The 15,726-nt window shown below is 43.5% G+C and overlaps 1 protein-coding gene across 1 annotated transcript in view; it reads right to left on the reverse strand.

Annotated features, from left to right (window-relative positions):
• Positions 1 to 5,536: 5,536 nt before the first annotated feature.
• SVEP1 (sushi, von Willebrand factor type A, EGF and pentraxin domain containing 1) overlaps positions 5,537 to 15,726 on the reverse strand; it is a 133,141-nt gene continuing 122,951 nt past the window's right edge. Inside the window, exons 47-50 of the mRNA XM_067315744.1 lie at positions 15,259 to 15,354; positions 12,557 to 12,652; positions 9,660 to 9,753; positions 5,537 to 8,134 (exon numbers count right to left, since the gene is read on the reverse strand). Coding sequence (XP_067171845.1) covers positions 8,104 to 8,134; positions 9,660 to 9,753; positions 12,557 to 12,652; positions 15,259 to 15,354 — 317 coding nt within the window. The 3' untranslated portion in view covers positions 5,537 to 8,103. The remainder of the gene's footprint in view (positions 8,135 to 9,659; positions 9,754 to 12,556; positions 12,653 to 15,258; positions 15,355 to 15,726) is intronic.

The following is a 15,726-nucleotide window of genomic DNA, read 5'->3' on the forward strand; positions in this document are numbered from 1 at the left end:
CTAGCCCACACATCTCTTAGAAAGCACATATGCTGTGCCATATCTTGAGAAATCTGCTCTGCTTATTTTCAGTTCTATTTTTTTTTAATCTCCCTGGAGCCACACTCAGTGATTCCTCTTTTGAGAGCGCTCAGACGTTGTACTTCTATGCAACCACTTGTCCATGGCTTTTGTTGACCAGTCAGAGTGGAAATAAGGAGCTCCCTGTACTTGAAGAGCCTTTAGGTTGCAAAATCATATTCTGGGTAGTTAGGAAATGCTAGCATTAAGGTTCCCAAGAGGATATGACTTTCTTGGCTGTGCCTGTGTGCAGCACAGTCCTTAGTGGCGTGACCATGTCCTATTTTCCCCTGCAGAATTCCTGTCTATATTTATCTTTCCTTATATATCTGCCACTTCAGAGCTCCACATGCCTAGCCCTCTAGACATTTCTCATTCCATTTTGAAATCAGTTTGCCATAAGCTACTTATTTCATACACCAGCACACACACAGGAATGGAAGCAACTTTATCTCAGTCTGGCCAGAGAGAACCCAAAGCCTTGCTGGAACCAAAACACATGGACGAACCAAAAATCACACAGGCTTTTACTGTATCATTGCTGCACTGCAAACTGTTCTTTATTTTGCTCTCCTTTCTCACACCTAGGGCTCTGCCAATGTTACTTCTTCGCAAGCAGGAAACCCACACCCCATTTGGGAGAGTATAGCCAGGACACCAGCATACCTTCACACCTCCCTCCCTCCCCAGGGGCATATTTGTTTTTGTTTTTTTGCTCAGGAAGCACTGACTTGTCATTTCTAACTTTAATTTCAGGTCATTTCCCCTTAATGTGATTAACCTTCCTTTGTACAATTTATTCCCATGGGTGCTTGCAGCATCTCCCTGTTTATTAAGAGTAGGATTAATTAATGAGCTATTTACCCCTTATCCCAGGTTATTATCCAAGCTATTTAATAACATCAAACCAGACATCTAGCCTAGCAATACCTGACTGGCCAGCTGAGTCTTTAACCAACCTTCTGCATTCAGCTGAAAGCAAATCAGCCAGTGCCAAGCACTCAGCAGCTCTCTCACCAGTGCTTGCATGGCAGGCACTATTTCTTCTGTGTATTATGATCCCATAATGACTAAGGCTCCAGCCCAGAAAAATGCTTAAGCTTGTTTTTTAACTGTAGAGATGCACTTAAGTACCTGTAATTGTTCTGTGACATAACCATATACTTAAGTACTTTCTGAGTGGCAGAAACACTCTGTGGGGGAGACAACGATGCAGCCTGGCTTCCCTCAGACAGCATGGAGACTTCGGCAAGGTGCTTTGGGAGAAGGGGTGGCCTGGTTGGAGGAGCACAGCTTGGTATCTCAGCTGACGTCAGGAAAGCACGGGAACGCAGTCCTGTGCAAGCCCATTTCCGCCCTCAGCACTGGAAAGGGCTGGTCTGAATTCCCTCTGTGCCATCGGGAAGCTGTGGTTGCAGGCAGGCTCACCTCCTCCTCCCCGCTTCCCAGTGCCTGCACTGCCACTGATGGCCTCAGCTGGTTTTTCACAGGGCTTTTTCCCCTCCTGACATCTTTGCAGCAGAGGTACAGATAACCTCTTCAGTACTCTGTCCCTTGGAAGCTCCAAGTCTACATTGCAGCTCTGTAGAAATAATGAAGAGCAGTAATTCCCTTTATTATCCCCTTGCCACTTAGCAATATTTGGGACCTGCCTTCTATGCATGCACTTTCACCACCGTAGGTGAGGCAGATGGGGTCTCTGCACATCCCTGGACTCCTGTGTTCGCTTGCATCAGCTCAGGATCTAGCTCATAGCCATGTTTACCAAGCAGAGGCCCAGTGCTCAGAGCTGCACCAACACACGTGCATGAAAGTGTTCTGAGCCACACCAGGGAACTCAGAGGGAAAATGGAGATTTCAGACTGCAGGGGAGGGAGGGGGAGGAGGGAGCAGCATGCCCTGCCCACCTAACACAAGCTGATATACTTCTGCTCCATTCTTTAGGGGTCTGCCAAAAGCCACTCAAGTGACTGCATTAGTAACCCAAGTTTGTAAAATGAGAGGCATGACTGATCAGGTCAAGAGGAAGAAACTGTGAAGTAACAGCAATCAGAGGAGTGCTAAACTCCACAGGGCTGCAACTGTGCTTTGCAGAGGCTGCAAGCAGTTTCCTCATGAGCGGATACATGCTTACCGTTACAGCTTCATCATCACTCCACTTTGACATCTCTACCTTTCTGAAAATTGTTACCAGTGAGGCTCTCTGGCTGCTGGTTTTATTGTTGAATAAATTTGACTGCTTCTGAATTATCTGCAAAAAGCATGACGCCCCTTTTCTGGCAGTGCTAGAAGGCACTATGGCCAGGATAATAAAAACTAACCACAACGTGTTACTCAGGAGGCAGCTAGGAGGGGAAAGGTAGGTGAAGGCAAGACTAAGAGCAGGAAGGCCCTGCATTATGTTTGCAGAACAAGAGCGCATGGACTAGCAGGGACTGGCTGACACCGTGCTCTTTGCCACTCATGGCAGATGAACAGACATATTTCCCCAAAGTAAAGGAGCTGCTGATTCCTGGGCAAAAGGAGAGGGAGCACTGGGAGAACCTACCAGTTGCAAACCTCTGCCTTCAGTGATCACGGCTGCTGCCATTCAGAGTATCCTTTCCCACCTGCCTGCTTTTCCGCTTCGGCCGCTCTGAGCTGGGCACTCCTCCCTTCTCCAGGGCTGCCACGCTTGCTCGCTCTGTCCCTTTCTTTTGAACAGAAGCTGCCGAGGGGCAGGGACTGGCTCATAGCTCAGGACCAGGGCAAATCAGACCTGCCTGTTCTCTTCCGCAAGGTTTGCACACTGGGAATAGCTAATTTTACCTGAGGCTGCTGGGATGAAGCACAGTGTAAGTGTGACTTAAGAGAGAAAAAGACTGGGCTGGAATGCAAGATGTCTGAATATCAGTCCTCAACAAGCTACTGGCCTACTAGATGACGAGGGAAAAACATTGCTCCGCTGCTCTGTGTCTCAGATTCCTTGCCTACCAAGAAGTAACATTCCTCATTTTCTGCCAGAGAGCTCTGTGTCATGGTGCCAATCTTTCTTTCCTTGCAGTGTCCGGTTTTGGCCCTTGCCATGTGTACAGCATCTGGATTAGATGGTGTTGGTCTGGGGTGGCTCATGTTGTCACAGCCTCAAAGTTTCTGAAGACAAACAGGAGACTTGAAGTTCCAGGATGATCTGCTCAGCAGCTCTTGCTAGCAAACTACAGTGCAAAGGAGGGTGAAGATTCACAGCAAAGAAGTTAGACTGGGAAGATTAAGATTAGTACCAGTACACTGGAATAGTAACGAGGTATATGTATGACATATGAACACAAGCTGCTCTAAGGTTATTGTGTCCTTTCCGCCCCCAAGCTCTGTGGTGAGAAGTTCAGGTAACAGAGCTGTTTCCTTTCTCCCCCATGCTTTAATCCAGTGACCAAGGACACAATCTCACTATCAAGTTTACAGCTGAGAAATGACCTTTTACTTCCCATGTGAAAATGTTCCTTCTCTGAAGGCTTCCATGCTCCTCTTAAGGCTCTGCAGGAGGGCTACCATTAGTAATGGTGGTAATAATGCTTAATTCTCTTCTGGCTTCTTTCATCTGTAGCACTTTGATGGAGAAGGAAGGACTCATCTTTTCTGTAAAGTGGGAAGACCTGAACTGTTGTACTTGTGCTGACACAGCCTCCCACTGGCAGGGAGAAACTCAGTGACCTATCTACTATGGTGTCTCCCGTAGGGTCTGTCTGCACAACCAGGGTGCTTGCACTGGTTCCTTATGAGCAAGGTCTAGCGGTATGGACCAACCTGCACCAAAGAGCATGTGAAGAGCATCAGCTTTTATACTGCTTTGAGCTCAGCTGGGAAAGTGGGCAAGCACGCATGACCTGCATATTGGCAGGGAACAGGCATGTGTCATTTTGGAAAGCCAGGGTAATGGAAATCCAGCCTGGTCCTGGGAGAGGAGCTTGTGGTAAATGGATAGATAAGTGAAGAAATGCTCTGCTTCATGTGCATGAGTGGATAAATGGAGAGAAATAAATCAATAATGCTACTGCATATTCCATTTAGCCTGCTGGCGGGTACTGCAATGCCTTTCTCTCATTACTGGAAATGCATGCTCAGGGCAGTGCAGTAAAAACAGCAGGGATCCTTCCCACAGTGAGGATCCAGTCCACTCAAAGACCAGTCTGAGATGCACACTGTTCCTTCATGAATTAAAAAAGAGCTCACTGCTCAGACTGGCCTTGAGGAAAAAAGGTAACTCTTTACAATAATACCTGCTGGCATACACTAATCCTGTCCAGTAACTGTGAGATTGGAGATGACATTGGTACCTTTCCCACTGTGTTCCCAAGAGCAGAAAGACACAGGTGTCAGCAAAGAGTCCCTTCAACACATTGTTTGATTTTTATGGTGGGTCAAGAAAAAAAGCCCAATTTAACCACACTTTGTTTAAAGAAGGCAGTATCCTGTATTTCTACAGCATGCACAAGATCAGAGTCCATGTGCTATGGCAGCCCAGCTGTTCCCTCTCAGGATTTCTAGCAGTATTGGGAGGATTATTGTTAGATGCACATTTGCATCTTTTCTATCAGGTGCACATCAAATTTCAGGACTTTGCTGATAGCACTGGCTTTAATTTCATGCCTCCTTTTGGCTGGTGGCTTAGGGGAAGGCTTTGAAACATATACTGTCTCTCACACTCATAAATGTCCACTTGCAGTGAGAAATGCCATTGCAAGTGGAGATTTCTCAGTGCTCCTACTGAAGCCAATGACATTGTCCCCCATCTTGACAGCTGCAGGATTACAGTAGTGGTGCTGATGGCTTAATAAAAATAATCCCAGCCTTGGCAGTGCTCCCACTGATTTCCATGCAACTGCTTGTACTGGATAGTCCTGTACAGAGCACAGACGAGAAGTGGTCAAGAGCAATACTACCCTTTTGCCTACTATCAAAATATTGAAAGGGTTACTAACATTACCTGACCACCCCCCACCCACTCCCCAAATCCTTTGACTACTATGTCACACATTTTCCTTGTTTGGAGGGGTGGGGTTTGGGTTATGAAGTTTTCCTTCTGTTATAGTACATCTTTTAGCCAAATCCCTCTGAACATAGGAATCTCTACAGCTTTAAAAATTCCACTGTTAGTGCAGAATAAAACAAGCCACATCTCCATCTGGCGTAAGCACTGAGTGAAGCCGGCTTTAACGCATCTGTTTACGCCAGTGATAAATTTGGTCCTTAAAGGTTTTAATATATACCTCATCAGCAGAGGGAATTTGAAAAATTATATGCTAACTCCATTTTTACCAAACCTGGAGTAATCCAGCACATCCTTTTAAGGTGATATTGTTTATTATTTTATCTTTTCCCTTGACTGGAGCTCCACTTTCCTAATACCCAGACTTACCCAGCAGGTCACAAAGGGTAGGCAGAGATGAGAATTTGTTTCTAGGCATTAGGAAAAAGAGTGCACTGTTGCATCTGTGCGTACTAAACGGTGCAACTTTATTTACAGTGTAAAGTGCATCACACAGAAGTTGTTTAAAACACACAACAAGCAGTGACATAAATGACAATACAGTATTGGGAGGGGAGGGGAAATGTTCCTGTAAATATCAAAACATCATCAACAGCATTAATATAACAGCCTCTAATTTCACCTACTCTGTCCTACCACCACATCTGGTTATACAACATGTTGACTGGGTTGATCCTGGGACTCCATGTATTGTATGAGTTTACTAGTGTGAAGCTGGAGTGCTAAAAGCCAGCCCTGAGCCCCAAAACACCTCTCTCCAAAAATGTCCTGCCATCTCTAAGCACTTTCCTAACCATTGCTGTTCTGCTCTGGGGGACACCAGGGCAGAGTCAGGGCAACACAAAGCACACACCAGAGAAGTACACTAGAAAAGGGACCATTTACTTTTTAGAACATGAGAATGACATATAAATAAAGATCTACTTCTGCCACCATTGCACTCTTTCGCTTGAGGGCTCCCATGTTGCTCACTGCAGTTTCCATTCATATGCTGTCTATGGCAGCAAGGAGTTCAAGGAACAAAGTGCCTACAGATGGTGGTGATTGTGGGGTTGAAACATGGATACTATTTACTGAACACTTTAATCAGAGCTGTAAACATCAATGGCTGTGGAGCTGGGAGTCAGAAGATGGTTGCTATGAGCTAGCTGAGTCTAGGAAAAAGCAGTTCGTGAGAGCTGTAATGACAACTCTTTTCAACTTGTTGCAGCTCTCAAAAGGAAGGAGTCTGCATTCAAATTAATTTGGTCTCTTAACAACTTCTACTCTCGATCTATATATATATTTTTTAATTGGCTGTTGACTGAAAGCTCTCACTGGCTCACAACTTCACTTGTTTCTTTCTTCCCCATTTTTGGTCTTGCATTAACAGCCATCAGTTATGTGTCAATATTTACTGGTGTCCTATTCTCAAAACTACTAGCCCCTCTTTCTGTTATACCACAGTTCTCTGTCCAAGTTCATGCACTCATACAAGGAAGGTAAATTTATAAAGGCAGGGGCATGGTGTGCTCACTCAGAATCTGAAGGGTTATTAAGCAGTAAGGTTGCAGAAGATATATTTTTTTCCTTCTTCTTTCCTAGGGCTGAGTACATGCTTTTCTATCACTACTGGGAAGAATGGAGCTTCTGATGGATGACTCTCAGGTTCTCTGTCTAACAACTCTCACAGGTCAGACTTTGCTAACTGATGCTAATTACCAAACATTTGTCCTCAACAACTGCATGTGATTTCCACCTTCTAATTTTTGCTTAACTGTAGGTAAATCTTAGCACCTCAGTTCATTAGTGCATGACTTGATGATGGCACTCAAATACATGTTATTCTCAGAGGCAATTTGGATCAACACTGTGAGAAAGAGAAATCTGACTGCTGTGTGTGCTCTCAGCACTCCTTGCTCAGCAGGGCATTTGTGCCTGTCTCTGCACTCAAGAGAGGCCTTTTCTACTTCTCTGAGGGCTCTGCACAATATAAATATCACTGCTGTAAAAAAATAGCAAAGTTTCACCTGTAAATGTAACTGGTGCCTTCTCCCCCTATTTCAGGGCCAGTCAATCTTTGGGACCCCAAACCCATGTATTAAAACATTCAAATGTCAGACAGCTGCTAGACATGTATCCCATATCGTACACAGGGAAGGGATGCTGGTTATGGGCAGGTGGTAGTTAGTCCCATGCTAACTGGGAAGCATCAGTTTCAGTGGTCTGTTTTCCACTGCTGGCTCCTGGACTACCCAGCAACAGAGCTACACCCAAACTACTCGTAAGTCAAAAAGCCTCAAGGGCCGGTGTTGGTTACACTTGGTCTGTCCTTCTCTGAATGACACAGTGTTCTCTCATCTCTTTCATATTTTGGGGTATTTTACCAATAAACCTCAGGTAAAATTCTTGCCAATGCCTTTCATTAAGCCGCTTTCCAATGAATTAGTGTCACATAGTAAACATTACTGATTCTTGTTCTTTTCATATCTGTGTGAAACTATGCTTACACAATGGACTTTATCAGATGTACTTCTTATTTTAGATCAACATGAGTTCAGAAGGAGGCCCAATGCAAGGTTTAGTGGCTCAGTTAGCCTTGAGTAACTATTCATTACCATCAAACTGCTGGACTGCAGTGTGCTTTAGCAGATGGTAAGCAGAACTGCCACTTTCTGTTTGATCATGATTGGCAATATAGTGTGTTTCAATCAACTGACTGTATGCAAGAAATGGGAAGGACTTCACTGTACACAGCTACTTCCTCAGTGGGGAGTAGGAATTTTTACATTTGTATGGTGTATGTGTGTATGGTGTGTGTGTAGCAGCATATATTTGATATACTTCTGTAAATGAAAAATACAGAGGATTTCTTTAAAAAGGGAAAGGTACAGGAAAAATATATCACAAAATAAAATACAAAACAATGGAGCTTGGGGGGAAGGGAAGAAATGGATTTGATTTACAATGCATTAAATTCCAAGCCCTGGTGCCTAGGCTGAAGAAAGATTTCTGAATGTGAAACCGTTGCTCTGATGTTAAAAGGGATAGAATCCAGCCTTCCGTTTCCTGTGTCAACAAACAAACAAAATAAAATTAGTGCTGCACTGAACAGGCAGAGCAAGATCAAGAGTAAGGCACATGGGGAAGTTGTCTGAAAGCAGACCAAGGCACACAACAGCATATTGAGAGTGGGAAAGAGAGAGATACATCTGGCATTTAATGTAAATCATGACTCATCAGAGTGGTTTGGAGTTAGTTTCGTCCTGGATGCTGATAGAGGCTTTGGCCCCTTGAATTTCCCATAATAAATCACTCCCAGTAACTCCTGCTGTGCCCGTATTGTTTTGGGGCCCTAGGCATAGTATTGGATCCCATAAAGAGCCACAGGGGAGTGAGGCCAAAGTTTAACAACATACAGAACAAATCTCACTGCTTTTTTCCATCCTCCTTTTCCCTGATTTGACCAGAAAGAGGAATAAAAAGCCCTGGCATTGGATTTGTATATGTCTTGGAGAAAAACATTAATGTTCAGCCGTTATTTATTTAGCTCTCCAGGAGAGTGGCCAATGTGCTCAGTAGGAGTCTGTGTGGGTTGAGGTATTAATATTTTTGGTACCTGTGGGTTTCATTACCACTTCATGGAGGTGATCAGGGGAACTCATTCTGCATGTTTTCTTATGGTACTTGATTCCTGACCACAACAGCATCATTACAGTTCCACCTGTCTTCCTTCTTCGGGGCTGTAAATTACTCCTAATGGCAGCATGAAACAAAACAGCTCTCCAGAGAAACTGGGGCCTATTCTGGCTCCCTGGAAGCCAAACACCCAAACTTCACAAGTCATCTTTAAGAAAACAAAGCTAAAAGGAAGAGAACAACTTTTAAATGCTACTGCATATTGTGATGGGACTCGCTTTTTCTCCTTCACCATCTCCTCCATTGGCCTTGTTAGAAATGAATCAGCCAGCCAAAACACAAGCACTGGTAAAACCCAGTAAGACTTGGCACACATGAAGAAGAGGCAAGCCCAGTTCTTGGGGCTCTTGATACAGGGACTACACCACCAAGTGATTGAACTGGACTTGACTTGGAGGCACTGTACTGTACTCCTGAAATACTTACACCACTCAACAGTAGGTACAAGTAGAACTGTTGTTATTTATAACACCTGTTGTATGGCCCTTCTCTTGAAAACTGGACCCACCTGAGGTACATACAGTCCAAAATGAAGACTGCTTGTACTCAGTAGGCCACCCGGATTTTCAGAACATCCCATATATATATATATATATATATATCACAACAAGTACTTTCATTTTCATCATTAAAAATAAGGCTAAACCTTGCAGGTTTGCCTGCTTGCTCACATGTGAGTGCAGTATTTTGAGAAATTTTTATCCGTTTGGCAATCATTTTGCAGAGCACTCTCTAAGGTCTTCCAGATTGCCCATAAATCATGACCAGTTCAGTGATCACTGATAAAGAGGATCTAGAGATGCTCTTCTGCAAAATTAATTGCACATTTTTCAGAATTACAGTTCAGCAGGGTGTGACTCAACTTAGCCATAGGAGAGTACCCAACAACACTTACCTAGAGCAGTCATGTCCAGTCCATGATGAGGGACAATAGCATCGATTTGGCCGTATGCACTTCCCACCATTTAAGCAAGGTGACTGGCAAACAGCTGCATGCAAATACACACACACAGAGTTGTATTAATGACCATACCCACTCCAAGCTGATTAAGGAACAGGACTCTGAAAATCCAGCCTGTGGTATTCTGTTAAAAGTGAGGCACTCTCAAAACTACAACATAAACACAAACTGTGAGTCTGTTGTAAAAGGTGGTTTGCTCTGGAAAAGGCAGCCTTAGACACACATCTCTGCTGAAAGTGATTCAACATCCTCTATTACTTCTGCTGTACTATCTTATGTTGCCTTACAAATGTTGTTTTTTTTGCTCCAGGCTGAGGCAGAAGGAGGAATGCAAACAGAAGCAGGAGGAGAGGAGTCAGAAGATCAGCAGGAGAATAGGCCTTATTTCTAGAGAAAAAATACCAATGTTTATTTGAAAGAAACGTGACACCTAAAAAATAGCCAGAACTGAGTTCAGAGAAGCAGAAACCAGATGTGGTAAGAAGTCTAGAAAGAGGCAGAACAGAGAAAGTTAAAGGCCAAAAAGCCTTCACAGCATTTACAAAACCAAAAAGCATTTACAGATCAACAGCAGACAAGGTGTAAGGCTTCACACAATGGCACCTGCATGGGGATAAGGAAAGGAAGCAGAGAATGACAACAAGTCCCTGAAAGACACTACATAGCCTTGAGAAGTATGATTAGTGTATAGGGCATTTGAGTTAGAGAATAAACACTAGCCTGCCTGATAGGAAAGTACAGGGGAAGTTGTGAAACAGTTGCACCTGCTTGTGTGCAACAGCCAACCCCACCAAAGATATCAGGCAACTAAACAGAAAAAAACAAAGCTTCAAGTCTTCCCTGTCAACTCTGAGACTAGGAGGTAAACCACCATGCAATTTACAGAACAGATTCTGAGACTCAGTGAGCTCCATCGATGCAGATATTTATAGAACAGGACAGCTGAAAAACATGAAGTCTCTTAAGAAGATAATGCCATATCTAGAGGACAGACCTAAAGATAACAGTGAGGACAAACTCTGCATAACATCTTTACAAGGGATACTCATCACTGGAAACTCTGATTAAAATGGAATTACAGGAAATGGAAGGAGCAAACACAAGAATGTGTAAAGGAGATGGAAATGCACTACTCTCATGCCTTTATATCAAAATATAAGCTGACAACGGCAGGATGTTATAGACAATTAATTACAAGTAATTATACAATTGTACAATTAATTGAGTCATATTCTTCATATTGAAAATGACTTCTGAATCTGGAATTAAACATGTGAATGAAACATTTTTGGCTCTTCCTTCATGCACATAATTACTGCAGTGAGACCAGCAGCAATTCAAGTATTTCTCATCTCATTTTGTTCTGTCATGGCAAAATGTTAAGACCAGTGGTAAAGCAAGAAATGGTTTAATAACTTCATACATATTGCTTATGAACTTTTATGAATGGACTTTGCTACAAATGCAGTTGCCCACTAGAATTTTTTCTTGAGTTGCTGAAGAACAAGTCAGCCTGGACAGATTTGAACTGCTGGCCCAAAAGTGAAAAAGCCATTTATCCTTCTCAGCCGTGTATGCTGTTATAGCTGCAAAGTTTATGAACTATTAGAGGAAATGCTGTGTGCTGCGCTAGGCAAGTGTCTCTTCAAAGAACAGGAATTCTGAGTTAAAATCTTCACTTTGGGATTACAGTTTGCAGAAGGATGGTTGGATTTGTAGTGTATCACAGAGCTTATCCCCCAGACTCACTATTTTACTAGATTATCAGGTAAGCAAGTAATGCCAACATTCATTAACAACAGCACAAACTCCTCCTGTTATTCACCCTGTCAGCCACTCTAAAGACCTTCAGGAAGGCAGAATGAGACCTTCATGTTATGGCCTCATTAGCAATCAGTTAAGGTGTGCCAGAACAATAAAAATACAATGAACAGCCTATATAACAATATTTATTTTTAAGAATAATTTTAAGATTTATTCATGATTAAAAAGCATTTCAATGATCATTCAATTTCTATGGGTTTTATTGGCTACTTCCACAGGGATAAGCCTTCCAAAAACTGACTTGTGCTCAGTCTTGATATGGAAGTAAGCATATCATATATGGGTTCAAATATTATCCCTAATTTCAAATTAGCTTCACCTAACACAAGCTGGCTTGCCAGGGCACATGTCTGAAGCCCTGGATCACTCCCCACCCACTACCTTGGTGTGTTACAAGCCTTTGAACCTCAGTTAGGTGGAAGTAAGAGGTTTATTAAAATGCAGTTTGCATTAAGTTTGTTCAGAGAGGTCAGATCAAGCCATTCAATTCAACCATCTTTAAACACATCCTTGCTTTGCTCTGCCCTCTTATCTGGCTCAGGACTCAGGACTGAGTTGGGCAATCCTTTGCAGAAATTCCCCACACCAGACAACTATGTGGTGAATAACCTCTGAAGTACCTGCAGCTCCCTTATCAGTTTAATGGTGAACTGCATATGCTGAAGCTGGAAATGAGAGAAATTCTAATCCTTCTTGGGAGTCCTGTTTTATTTTTCTGCTTGGAAATCTCTCCTCAGCACTGCATTTTATGGAAAGCTTTCTAGTTGATGCTGATTGTCCTTTCTGGGAGCAAGCTGTTCTGAGGATCGTTAAAACTCATCAAGAACAAGAAGAATATTCTGAAAATAGTGTGCAGCTGGGGACAGCAAATCCTCTAGGAATGTTATTGCAGGGCTAGGGTTTCCCGTGAGAGGCTCAGTATTTACTACAGAGCCCTTAGTGAACTGTGCTAGGTATTGATGATAGTCACAGAAGGTGAGGAAAGAGGCAGGTGAAAGGAGTTTTACCAATATGGCAGCGTGATCCAGTCCATCCAGGGGGGCAGTCACACTGATAAGGGGCCACACAGCGACCTCCGTTGAGACACGGCAGGATGCATATTGCTAAGGAGAGGAGAAGAAAAGCAATGAAAAGAATTACTACCTGTGAAAGCAAAGAATAAAATGTTCAAGTGAGAATGGCACTTTTGTTTAACGAGAAACTCCAGCCCCTGCCCCTGCAAGTGTTTGTATGCAGTATCAGCAAAGCTGAGTAGGAACTTTCCACAAGGCATAAGCTGTGACTAGCATTGGCCAGAAAGGAGGAAGCACAAGGACAAACAAATGGGCAGACTGGAGCAATTGCATGAGTCCTTTAGAGGATCGAAGGCTCTGTGCTCACTCAGGGAGGAGCAAAGGCTGCTTGCTTGTTTCTCACATGTAGTATCTATAAGCAATGTTTGCTTCTGTGAAAGAAACATGCTTTCACCATGAGCTTAACAGAATTCCCTCAATGTAACATTCAAAACAAGGAAATTATGCAATACCCTTAGAAAATCACTTGTTCTGTGCCAGTGAAAACATGCTGAGACAGGTGACACTACAAGCCTTCCAGTGAAAGTCAGCTGCAGCAATGCAAGGCATTTGGGATGCAAACAGGTTGACTGTGGCTGGAAGCTTTGGAAAACAAACAAAGCAGAGAAATGCTGCATGATACCACACAGCTGATGGTCTCTAGACTCGGCACCAATTGACCTATGCTGCTACTGCTAGCATGTCTGCAAAAAAGGTCCAATTTGCAAACCGTTGTTCATGGCTTCCTGCGTAACTCCTCAAAATTATTCCTTCCAATACACTAACTGAATGGTGTGATTATGTGAGCATGCGCTAGTAGAAAGATGAGGTGAGCTGGGTCTCAAATTTGGACCCTTGAGTGGCAATTCCACTGGAGTTTCATTCTGGGAGGGTGGATGGGAACTGCAGAGGGTTGGTGCAGAAGTTCTTCCTCTTCCACTGCACTGCCAAGATCAAGTTGAGCGATTGCAGCCAGCTTGGATAAGAGAGGATTGTTACCTTCTAGGAGTTCACAGGACGAATCCATATCACCAAGAATTACTGCTGCCTATATCATTAAGTTTGTGGGGCTCTGCACATTTTTAAGGGTGGCCAGGCCTTTCTCAGGAAGTCGAGACTGTCTTGTTATCTGTGAAATGTACCATGAACTATCAGGTAACCGAATCCTGTCAGAGCTCTGTGGCTTCACCTGTGGCAAGACCTTGAGAGATCAGTGCTCAGTGCTGGTACTCAAAAATCTGTTTGGCTTCCAGAGCAGACACTCAACACCAAGGAAAGCTGGACCTATCTTTTCTGTTCACTGGTGCATCTTGCTTGACAAACAACAGTACAAAAGGAGGTGGGGCTCACTAGCTGTGTGAAGCCCTTTCCCCTTTCCTTACTACCTATGCCAAATGAAAGAAAATACGGAGAGATAGTGCCTGTATCATCTGTATGAAGTTTAATCAAGCTAGTCAGCTGTCTGTTCCTTTTTTTCATACAGGAAGACAAGGTCTGAACTGGGATGGCAGATCAAAATGACTGGGGGCATACAATTTGTCCTCTGGTCCTGAAGAATGCATTAAGTATCATTACTAATGGTAAGGCAAGGAAATCAACTGTGGCATACCAAGCACAATTCTGCCAGACACAGGGCTCACTCCCCTCCTGCTGAACCTGTGAAACATAAAGGATGGAGCTTGCATGTTTGGCTGTGGTGGAACGGACAAACACAGGAAAACCGAAACAGCGGCTGTGCGAAGGCACCACACAGTTGGAGTTCGTACAACAGAAGAAGGCCAAAATATCAGCTCGCTAAACCTCTTCTTGTTCTGCAACTATAGCTAGGTCTGTGCCACTTTGAATGGGCACTGCTCTAGAGCAGGCTTGAAAGAGCCTGCAGAGGTGGATTTAGTGGATAATTTTAAGATGTGATACATCTGCCTAGCAAAATGTTTGAACCACATTTCTCTCCATTCACTACAGGAAGAGGTGGCACTTCTTTCTGTATATCTCCATCTGCACTCAGAATGAGGATCAGTGACATCATCTCAGCTACAGATGTCCTTGGGCACTCTAAAACTTTGGGTCAGGGCCGTGCCGAGTACTAAATGCAAGAAGAGCACTTTCCTTTCTAGTTGTGTAGACCCATACCTAAATACCCGTACAATCACAAGGTCTCTTGTGCAGGAGCACTGCCAGCCTGAAAGGCATAATTCTTACCAGCCCCTTCTGATAAGATCACCACTGGGTAAATGGGAAATATGGTACAAACTGGCCTCTGATGGTACCCGAGGAATCTCTGCAGACCTGAAGGTCAAATCTGGCTCTTCTCAAGCAGAACAGATCCAGTTCTCTAACTGCGCAGATAGAGAAAACTAAAGCCAGCCCATCATTTATGGGGTACAGCTACACAGGTCAGGAGGGACAGGATGGAAAAGATGCCACAGCTGTATTATTTGAACTTGAATTGATCAGGTTTATAATTATAGACTGATAAAAAGGAAGCCAAGAAAAAAACCACAGCCATGAGCAGCACCCTCACATCTCTTCCTGCTCTAATCCCAATTCTTTCCCCACCTTTTATGCCTTTAATTTTCCCACCAGGTTGACTATAGTAAATTCACCTGTCTTATTTAAAACATCCTTAAAATTACACTTAGAGAAGATATACATACGCTCTTCACAGAGACGGCCCATCCAGCCATCTGGACATGAGCACGCGTTTGGTCGCTCACATACTCCACCATTCTGACACGGGAACCGACAGACAGCTGGAAAACAGTAGAGTTGTCATGTCAGACTCCAGAAGGTTAATTAGCAGCTGTTCAGCATCTTGCACAGATTTTTGGATTTGTAAGGTTTAATGTAGGATAAATAAAGGTAGTGAAGCTCAGAAACTAAGCTTGGCTTTGATTTCAAGGGCTACATCATTTTCTGGCTGTGTGCATGCGGCTAGGTACTGTGAGTGGGAGAAGGTGGGAGGGAGCATATGTAATACTATCCTCTTTATTTACAGTGAACGATTAGATAACCAGGAATTGTCTCTGTACTACTGGAAGAATGAAACATTAGAAGTTTTTAGCATAGTCTGGTAAATTATCTGGACAATGTTTCAAGGTTGATGCTGTGCTTTACCTGTTTTT

The sequence above is a fragment of the Apteryx mantelli genome, chromosome Z (assembly GCF_036417845.1).
Source record: "Apteryx mantelli isolate bAptMan1 chromosome Z, bAptMan1.hap1, whole genome shotgun sequence".
NCBI classification, from domain to species: domain Eukaryota; kingdom Metazoa; phylum Chordata; class Aves; order Apterygiformes; family Apterygidae; genus Apteryx; species Apteryx mantelli.